The 10,726-nt window shown below is 40.9% G+C and overlaps 1 protein-coding gene across 1 annotated transcript in view; it reads right to left on the bottom strand.

Annotated features, from left to right (window-relative positions):
- The window catches only part of pcnx2 (pecanex 2), a 37,027-nt gene that overhangs the window by 16,023 nt on the left and 10,278 nt on the right, over positions 1–10,726 (bottom strand). The window contains exons 9-23 of the mRNA XM_005727511.1: positions 10,690–10,720; positions 10,507–10,649; positions 10,042–10,120; positions 9,637–9,772; positions 7,942–8,084; positions 7,523–7,676; positions 5,682–5,714; positions 5,148–5,319; positions 4,921–5,031; positions 4,608–4,699; positions 3,679–3,788; positions 3,247–3,355; positions 2,701–2,793; positions 2,442–2,592; positions 1,220–1,361 (exon numbers count right to left, since the gene is read on the bottom strand). Coding sequence (XP_005727568.1) covers positions 1,220–1,361; positions 2,442–2,592; positions 2,701–2,793; positions 3,247–3,355; positions 3,679–3,788; positions 4,608–4,699; positions 4,921–5,031; positions 5,148–5,319; positions 5,682–5,714; positions 7,523–7,676; positions 7,942–8,084; positions 9,637–9,772; positions 10,042–10,120; positions 10,507–10,649; positions 10,690–10,720 — 1,699 coding nt within the window. The remainder of the gene's footprint in view (positions 1–1,219; positions 1,362–2,441; positions 2,593–2,700; positions 2,794–3,246; positions 3,356–3,678; positions 3,789–4,607; positions 4,700–4,920; positions 5,032–5,147; positions 5,320–5,681; positions 5,715–7,522; positions 7,677–7,941; positions 8,085–9,636; positions 9,773–10,041; positions 10,121–10,506; positions 10,650–10,689; positions 10,721–10,726) is intronic.

The raw sequence follows: 10,726 nt of genomic DNA, 5'->3' as shown, positions 1-10,726 counted from the left end.
GGAAACCTGATCAATGCATTTCAGCATGTTGACCCGGATGAAGGGCACAGGCCAAAATGCTGTTCTTTATACAAGTGACGCTGGAGACGTGACTTCTTTAGGCATTTGTTTTTCTCTATGCACCTTGGAATTAGGTGAAGTTAAGCTAGAAGCTTCCATTCTGTTCACAAGCCAAAATGGTGAATGTGTAAGTTAACAGAGTTTTCACTGTTACAGCTATATCGTTAAGATGTTGTTTTGACCTTGTCCTTTCAATTTGGACTGTAAATTAATTCTCATACAGCAATAAAATTCCTATAAAACTGTTTGCAGCCAACAGGGGAAAAAAATCAAGTTCCATCTAAGAATCTAGATTTATAATTGCAGCTCATCACGGAAACACAAAGGCATCAGACACTAAAACTTTAGACCCGCCTACTCTCCCGAGGGGTCTCCCACGAGAGTTGATGTGATTTTTCAGAGAATTAATTGGTCAGTAGGTGGTGATTTCATACCTGTAGATCTCTCATCGTGAAATTAACCTTCTCCGGAACAGGTTAGGTTCGGAGCATAAGTTACCATGGCAATATACCATGGTCAGTAAGAAGTGAACCACCACCTTTGTAGTTCAGCAAACCCAGGGTTAACCCTGAAGTTACCTGGTTAAGCTGAAATCTTAACCTTCCCAGTGCATACTTCTGGATCCGGTCTATAATTGTAATAAAAACACATTCGGCACATCCACTGAATAAACCAACTACTACTACTGTGAGTATCATCACATTTTGTAGAGTCACAATTGAGAATTATTAGATTAGCTTCAATAACATCAGTGTTAGTCATTCATTGTTTTATGGCTGCTACTTGGTCTCCTATCTGCAATTTTAATTAGGTGGAATTGTCAAACAAATATTATTTGTTGCCATTTTTCAAATTCCACTGGACTTTTAATAAGCAAAAGGCAAATTATTATTATATTATTATTATAGTTGAAAAAACTGCAGCCGACTGTCTGCCTGTTCTGCAAAGCCATGTTTTGAACCGGTCACAATAATACACATGCATTCAGTGACTCCTAAAAGCTGTGCTCTTTTCTAAACAGCAACTTGGTGAATGCCTGCGTGTGACCTCTGTAAACTGTAGCTACAAAAACATAGGTTACACTAGAAAATAATGATAATTAAAATCCAGAATGTGGAATCTTAAATGTGATGCTGTATGTTTTCTGTGGTCCACTTACTGGATTCCCAGCTTCTTGCGGTGACTGAGAGCAAAGCCATCATTAGTGAGCGCGCTCAGCACAATGGCGGGGTACACCACGTATTTCTCAAAGCACAGCAGTCCCACGTACAGGCGCTCAAACCACATAAGCACCGCGTCCTCTGCAACACATGACAAAATTGAAAAACCCATGAACGGAGCAGAAATCACAAGATTCCAGAGCACAGTTAGCGGGGACACATTTTAAGTTTAGAGTCTGACCCGCTGGTGGCGCTACAGCAAAATCCACCCACCCCGACTCATTTCACAAAAACATAACGGCAAAGCAATACAGCAGTTATGTAGATGTTTCAGTGTGGGCTAACCAACAGACACAGCCATACTTTAGGTTTCACCACCATCGTGAAAAATCAGCGTGACTGTGTATAAGCAGGCAGGGTGTAGCAGTGCAGACCATTTCATTTATTCCCTCCATAAATTCAATTCAATTAATTCATATAGTGCCAAATCATAACAACAGTTGCCTCAAGGAGCCATCATTTAAAACCCATGTATAGCAAACGATATGACATAGTACTGGATCTGTTATTTCTCTTGTAAACACAAACTGCTGACTGAAAATAAAGAATAAAAAACACGAAACAATACCAAAAAGCTACCTTTGTCTGCTTTCTTATTCAGCAGAGGTCATCACAGCGAGTAGCTCCATGTTTGATATGGCAGTTTTTTTACACCCGTCTCAAAAATATTCTAAAAAGTGTCATCTGCTTTTGATTTTTAAACAAAGTTTCCTTTTTTTCCTTTCCTTTTGGCCTGCTCAAGCCATGCCTGGACTTGCACCACCTTACTTATCTGAGCTAATTGTGTATAGACCAGCAGGCCCTCTTCACTCTCCCAATGCTGATATACTTCCCTAAAGTGCTCTTATCTCCAGAGTGGCTTCCCATTACATGATTCTTTTTGAAGAGACTGAAAACCTGCCTTTATTTAATTCATTACAAGCCTTTACTCTTGGGCCCATCAGATTTCCACTTAGCTGATGTTTTTTAATGTGGTTGTGATATTATTTTAGTGGTATATTTATCCCATGTACTTGCATTAATTAGGTAGCGGGACCATGCTGCACACAGTGATTGTGCACTTTTATAACCGAGTGACTGATTGCTGTTACGCTAACTGTATGGTTTTGCTATTTGCATGCACATACTTTATTATTAACTACATGCAGTAGGGACACTGACCTCTGGGTTCAAACTGGTAGTACTCCTTGGTCTTGAGGACTGGGTGGGAGATCCACAACCAAGGGTGATGCTTCCTGAGCTGGGGGATCAGGTAGTGGGTTACAAACCCCACAGTCCCCGCCAGAGCATACAGCACTATGGTCACAAAGGGCTGCACACATGGGTATATAATAAAAGAGACATAAGATGAAATTATTGTGCCAGAAGTAAAGATCAAATGTAGAAGGCAGTGTAAAAAGCAGAAAACAAGTTGAGCCACCTTGAGAGACAGAAACACGGTACTCGCGGTGATGGCGAAGGTTAGGATGTAGGCAACGGAGCACACAATGATGTCCGACAGCAGAATTTCTTTCTGCAGAGCACAAAAGTGAGGGACAGCTGCAGTCATTCATAATCCACATGAAAACGCATATCCAGCTCATTTAGGTGTGCGATTATTCCTGACTATCTGCGCTGAGCCGCCAGTTTTTGGAGATCAAAGGCACAGGAGCGCGGGAAGAGTTAAGTTTTGGAATCTCCATTAATGCTGTAAAAGGCGACGGGAGGTTTGCGTTCTCTGATGCATAATTCCCTTTAATCACACATAGTGATTGCCAGCAAACACTGATTCATCATCTCACCTTTATGCAGTTTATGCCTGCTCACGCTGTATAAATTCAGAGATGCACGGAGATAATGAGGATTGATTTTCTGATAATTATTATCCCAGATTAACCTGAGCTAACAGGGACAGGCCTGTAATCCTGGGGCTGATAATAACCTGAACCTCACCATCTTCCACTAATATGAAGATAAATATTGTTACCATGGAATTCTGCAGTTTCTCAGGTAGAGGATCTTTGATGTTTGTATCATCCTCTTCCTCTTCGTCACTCTCCACAAGCGCAGGCATTATCTTTGACTTGATTAGAGATCTGAGAATAAGTATTTTACACGTTTAGATTAGTAACGACCGATGATAATAGGCAGCTAATAATAACAGAATTTATTTATGAAGCTTTTTAACAGCTTCAAATAAAACTTCTGAAGAATACAAATAAAGTGAGTCAGTGACAGTTTTTTAAATAGTATAAGTAGTATCAGCATGTTTCATCGGAGTTATCAACCATCTGCTTCCAGTTCCTTGTGTCAATGATTTCAGCTTTTTCAGCTTTTTTTAAATAAAGAACAAGAGGCTGCTCGCAAGCAAACACACACCCACGCACACACACGCACACACACATCGCGTGATACTTACAGAAGTACAGAAGGGTCACTGCTTTGTCGGCTGAGGTGATAGGAAAGCACCACTAAAAGGCCACAAAAACCAGAGAACAGGGCTGGGGTGTGCTGCTCATCCCATGGTTCCTATAAACACCAACAAACACACACACACACACAGCAATGTGAATTGTGAGTGTGTGTGACATGTGCTTGACTAGCAACACCTGTGTGTCACAGTCTTGGGTCATGCAACCCAGTGTTTTGAGTTTCACTGTATTTTGTTATTCATTTATGTTCTAGCTTAGCTTATCCAGTTATTTCTATTTTGCCTAGATTGCTGTTATAGTTCATTGTTTTGTAGATTCCCCTTGTGTTTTCACTCTGTGTTTTGGTCTCACTTACCATTCATATTGTCATGTCTGTGTCTGTGTCATCATTTTTCCTGTTTTATTTTGAAAGAGTCTGGTGTTATTTGTTCGTTGTATTTAGTTTCACCTCCCCTGTCCCGTCATCAGGTTCATGTGTGTCAGCTGTGTCCTCATGTGTCTCCACTTCTCATGATCACCTCGTGTGTGTATTTAAGTCCTCGTTCATTGTCGCTTCGTCTGTGTATCTAGTCAGCTTCTAGTTTATTTCTGCGTCTGTGCTTTCTGCTTTGTTTGCCACCTTTAATCCAGCAAAAATAAAGGCTCGCTTTTCGTTTCAAGTTCAGTGCTGTCTCCTCCACTGTGTTTGCACCTGGGTCCTCACACTTCCACACTCAGTCTGCCCTCCCTTGCAGACCGTGACACTTTGTTTAACTGAAGATTATTTTAAAAATTCCTGTACCTGTACTACATGCTTCCCTCTACTCCTTTAACCATTTAGGTGAACACAGCATTAGTTCAACAGGAAAGGAAAAAAGTACGAAAGAAGAAGATAAGTAATGTTACATCCTCTAAGTGCTCTTCCTCTGTTTCCTACCTTGAGAGCGCCGAAGCAGAAACCGTAAAGCAGAGACAGAGCAACCAGACTACGCAAGATGCTGTATACTGCAGAGATGAGACTGGTGGCAGCTGAGACACACAAGTTAGAAAGGTTAAAAATACATACAGTGGTTTAAAATGGCAACAAACTAACTCAGAAGATACTTTTTACTCGATGGCCCTGAAAATCTGTTCTGTCTTTGTATGTATGTTTATGAATAAACAACCAAAAGTTACAGTTTATAGTGAAAATAGGAACTAGGATCTGAATTAGCTAACACGAGCAATGCTAAAATCAAGAGATTAGAAACCTGTTCCTCCAAAAAAGTGCATGTCAATCTGCTCCAGCAGGTAGATGGTAAAGGTGTTGATCTGAGGGAAAAGGCCCACCAGGAAGGTGATTGGGAAGCAGTAGGTAAAACCTGTTTAATGCATAAAACAAAAGACATTTTTATGTATTTATCAAAGGAAAGAAATACTGTTAGCATACTGCAAGCAACTGCATCTGCATGTTTTCTCCTGCTGCATTTATCCCTACCCACTAGGAGGTCTCGTAAGAAGCGCAGAACATCATAGCAGACGATGGTGACTCCATAAAGGCTGGAGACCGGCAGATCCTTCCTCCTCAGCAGCTGCTCCAGCACCCAGATCAGAGCACAGAAAATGCAGAAGTAGGCCGCTCGGCTGTAGGCCACCAGTTGGTTGTGACCCTGGAGACATAGAGGGATGCCACCTGTAGGGGTTTACCCTGATTTCCATCACAGTGAGATAACACCTACACCTAAACACCTTCCTGTGTTTTCACAGTAATATGACACAACTACCATAGCGTCAAATAAGGCAGATCCTCTGTAGCCACTCTGCATGTTCACCAGTCAAAGCTCAGCAAAATTATTCACATGGAAAAAAGGAACTGTTTTGAAATTCATAACATCATATATCAAAAACTGCCACACTGAAGAGGAAGAGCAGTCACACGCACGCACAACAAGGATGCACGTGTTTCCAAATTATTAGTGATTATTATACAATCTTTTCAGTATTTTTTTCAGTAACAAAGAAACAAACTTACATGGGTTGGTGAAGCTGCATCTGGTTGAACACTCTGCAAAACAAACCCATAAAAGCCAGTTTGAAAACAGCAGCAATAATACCAACATCCATCCACCAATCCTTTCATCTACCCATTCATCCATTTTCTGCTGCTTATCTGCGTCATTGGGTTATCTGTGTAAGTATCCACTGTAAAAGCTACGATTTAGAACCTCGACTTCACTTCAGATCAATCCTTGACTGCTGTTGAACTGGAGATGGCTGTTCATGTCTTCATCTCCTCCTACTTAAATTATTGTAATTCACTATTTTCTTATCTGTCTAAAGCATTTACCAATTTCCTTCAATCTTTCCAAAATGCGGCTGCAAAGCTTTTAACTCACACGCACAAATTTTGATCATATCAGCCCATTGTTAAAGCACCTGCAGTGGCTTCCAGTCAGGCTTAGGTTTCAGTTACAAACCTTGGTTCTTACTTGTATGGCCTTGGGTGAAGCCCCCAACTATATCATCAAATTACTCCACCCCTATTCACAATGCTGGATCCTTAGGTCCTCGGATAGAGGTTTTCTTGTGATCCCACATACTAGTCTGAAAACTAAGGAGGATTATGCATTTCAAATCTTAGCACCAAAACTGTGGAATAGCTTAACACTCTCTCTTCATGTTAGGGTCATGTTTTTGTGTTCTCTGTTGTTTTATTTGGTTCATGTGTGCTCATTTTGACCTCACATTAGCTGTCTTTTTTACCGATAGTCTGAAAGGCACTTTATGACTGCTTTCTTGCCTCAATAAATACATTTTACTTTTACTTTACTTTTACCCCCAGATCTTCCTCTCACTAACCAACTCCTCTAGCTTTTCTGGGGGGACAGCAAGGAATTCCAAAGCTAGCTTGGAGATGTAATCTCTCCAGCGTGTCCTGTGTTTGCCCCGAAATCTCCTGCAGGGGGGACATGCCTGGAACATCTCACTTAGACTGTATCCATGTCAGATGCCTGAGCCACCTCAACTGGCTCCTTTTGATGTGGAGAAGTAGTGGCTCTACTCCTAGCCCCTTCCAAATAACCAAACTCCTTACCCTGTCTCTAAGGCTGAGCCCAGCCACTCTTTGGTGGAAGCACATTAATTCAGTCACCAAGCAGCAGAACACCAAAGCCTCTGCTTTTGACTACCACCTGACCAACAGGAGGGCTGGACCATAGGCCAGAATGAGCCACCTGGGTAAGCCCTGGCCACCAGACACTCACTGATGAGCTCCTCCAGCAGACCTGGTTCCTAGTATCCCCAATCCAGGAAAATTAACATAGCCCAGTGTTGTTTTTTTCTATAGAGATCCTATGAATCACAGTTAATCTGGCCCTTCACTCAGGGCCTGTTTGCCTTTGGAGATCCTATATAGCACATAACTCCAGGGATCACCAGGACATACAAATCTCTCCACCATAATGAGAGGGCGATTCATGGATGAGAAAATATGCAGCATAACATAGTGGGAGTTTAGTGTCTGAGGTAGGTCATCATTTCCTTGTTTCTGTATATATCATATTTCGTTATATTTGGCTAAATATTCTGTCTGGAGGCTGGAGGGTCTATAAAGCAGTGACTGACTAAATTAGCGTGCAGGCTTTGCTGCATTTCAGCAGAGAGGAAGTGAGTGGGAGCAAACAGGAACTGGCAAGTCTGAGGTCAGTTTTACTTTTTGTCTATATTTAGTGCCCATGGCTAATATTTTGACCTCACACTTTATTCCTTAAACACAGCACAAGTTGTACCTATTAATGTGGCAATTACATCGTGTTGGATTGTGTCCTCAGTTTGATATACAGCATCTTTATCCTGGACTGAAGACTTTTTTACCTTCAGTAATGAATAGTGGCAGCTGGCAATGACCAGACAGAACTGGAAGATCCAGAAGTCTTTGAAGCACCCATGGTTGAGAAGCACAAAACCCAGAAAGGAAACCAGGAAGGCCATGAAGACTGCAACTAGATTCTCCAGAACATCCTGGTTTCTATTATTAAAAAAAAGCAGCACACGCAAAAGGCAGAGACAGGTCACAGCAGAGCCTCTAATACCTTATTAGGAAGGAAGAGTGCAAAGAAAAGAAGTGACTCAAAGAGAGACCTGATGCTGAACAATGTTCTTCACCACACAGTGAAGGATACAGGAGATATAAATACTAACGTGACATACAAAAACTCATCTCTAAAATTTTGTATGTAAACTAGATTTTATTTGAACAGCTGGAAGATCTTACAGCAGGTTTTGTGTGTTACCTGTCCAAAAGGGCGAGCAGTGTGAGTCGGTCATATAAAATGTTGATCCACTTCCCAGGAAACAGTTTGAGTTTGTAATAAATTTTCCTGGCCGGCTTCTCCTGAGTGGACGTCTCTGATGAGTCATCCAAAGAATCCTCTTCCTGACACATACACACACACACACATGCACACGGACATAAGCAGCTTACACCGACTGGAATTTCAGTGCAATAATACAGAAAACAAAAACAGTCTGCTGTTTGAAACCTACATGATCCTGCATAATTCAAAATGCAGTCTTTTTATAACCAGATCTCTGAAAATGAGGTGCAGTACCGATTCATTCGCAAATCGTAATTTGATGTTTCAGCTTCAATAACTGATCCAGACAGCTTATGTCACTCTTGCTCGTCTGGGTCCAGATGCAATAAAGACTGATTCAGGATTGACCTTCTTGCTACTACAACAGCCTGACAGAGACAAGACATTAATTGGATTTAGCTAAGTTAAGTGGGCCATTCTAATGTGCATATAGAATATATATATTTTAAAATATATGCTGCCTAGCAACCTGTCCAGGGTGTAACCACTGCTCACTCTATTACAGCTGACAGGCTCCTCCTAAGTTGAGGATGGCACGAGCAATCCTACCTGAATAAACAGTTAAGAAAATGGATGGATGAATTGCTATTACTAGTAACCACACTGAGAAAAGTGTAACAACAGTAGAGACAAATAGCATATAAATATGGGACTGTTTATGTTTATGTACAACAAACTTAATTTAGATGTATGTATGATTAAGGGATCACGTCAACCATCCATTTTCTAAAAATGAGTGTACACATGAAGTGTAATGAAAAACTGGTGTGTTTGTTCAATTGTATATACACCCGTGGAGTAACAGGGGACTTCATAACTTTCATAATGGTTGCACATTTACATCTATTATGGGTTATCTATGCATGTAAATAACGTACGTGACAAAAAGGCATACAATTACATGCTGGAAAAAAGCTACTCATCCAACATTAAACTTTTGATGTAGTCCGTAAATACACGACACTTGACTTCATAAGTTAAAATGTCTAATGTGTTAATAAAAATCTGAATTTGGAGACATCAAAACTGGTTGCATATTCAATTCAATATCTGCTAAATTAGATGCTATTGTCATGTAATTACAATTATGCTTTTATATGTGCATAAATGTTACAAATGGGTCATTTTAGCCTGCTGGTAGGTGGTTGCTAAGCAACGTGATGACATCCCAATAGTTAACATAAATATGAAGGATTTAAGTTGTGACTGTGCGCTAACTGTGGCTGCTCGATTGCTATGGTATAGGACGAGTTTATAGAGAAACAGGCAGACAGATATGGTGTGTTATATTAAGAGTTACTGTAAATTAAGTACTTGGATACAAAAAAACCCTGATAAATTTATCAATGGATTCATTTCTTCACCTGGTTAAAGTACCTCAGGAGTTTTTTTTAAAGAAGGAAGCAGATGTGTTGTCAATCTCACATCATTTGGGTTCCTTATAAAACATTTACAAACCCCTTTTGTAACCTTGTTTATTCTCAGGCCTCTTGTTGACTCCCTTTACAACATTTCTTGAGATTATTTTCATATCAGATTTATTATAAATTTGATGTTACTGGGTTGCAGAGCAAAAATATATATATGTATATACAAAAAGGAGACAGACACCTGGAAGATCTCGGGGTGCGTTCTTCGTGGCCGAAGCCTGTGTGCAGGGATGATGCGTCGCTGGAAAGGGCAGTCACTGTGACCGCCCGCAAGGCCGTCCTGACACTCTGAGTTGGAGGAAGTCGACAGCAGGTCACTGAAGACACACACAGTGGAAGTTGATGTGAGTATGTGGAATATACTTGATTATACAGGCAGAGATTACGGTTTAGCAGAGGATGGAAACAGGCATTGACATAAGATGATGTTTAGAAAAGCTCATGGGAGCAGTTACAGACAGCATGCAGGTAGAGAAAGAAGGGAAAAAACAACAGAAAAATAAAAATTATTTATAACAGACAACTTGTTGCAGGCAGATGAAGAGGGGGACGGGTGGAGGGTGGAATGAAGATATAACAACAGTACCACATGTTGCCGGTAATGAGCTCTGCTCCTAGCGGCAGATTGAGAGCTCTCTCTGCATACAGCTTACGAGGCCTGTCTCCTGGTGACACAAACAGACACATTGAACTAGTCAGACACGCTCTATTTTGATAATAATAGCTTGGATTTGTTTAGCATTGCAGCCATCTGAGACTGAAGGGCTGAAAATCTTGGAGCCATTCCAGGAAATTGTCATATAATCTACAAGCTGCTATCATTGTGTGTGTGGGAAGCTGCTGGCAATGCTTCCCACACACACAATGTATTTGCACAGAAGATCATAATATTATTAGACCCCCCCAGATACTGACTGAGGATATTAACAGCACATGGTTGTTGATTGTGACTACAGGCAATTCAATTGTCTCCTGCATGAAACACATGAAATTTCTAAGAAGTAACAAAAAGATAAGGCAGTCTAAACGCTGGACAAGACTAGCTACTTACGGTGTACAGTATGAAAGGTGTAGGCCTCTTCTTTGTTGGTAGCCTCTGGTCTGCAGATGACCTGCAGCATGGAGCTCTCAGATTGAGACGTTTGCGAAGGAAGGGAATCGTAATCCGGATCCTTTTCTCTGTCTGTCTGTGGACTGCAGACAAGAAACAGAATCAGCCAGAGATCCTGGATGCTAATAGATTATATAAGTGCTGTAAACATGTGCTTATA

The sequence above is a fragment of the Pundamilia nyererei genome, unplaced genomic scaffold (assembly GCF_000239375.1).
Source record: "Pundamilia nyererei isolate P.nyererei 1_Seehausen unplaced genomic scaffold, PunNye1.0 scaffold00024, whole genome shotgun sequence".
Classification (NCBI taxonomy): Eukaryota; Metazoa; Chordata; class Actinopteri; order Cichliformes; family Cichlidae; genus Pundamilia; species Pundamilia nyererei.
The sequence above is the reverse complement of the archived record's forward strand: the minus strand, read 5'-3'. Positions and strand labels throughout refer to the sequence as shown.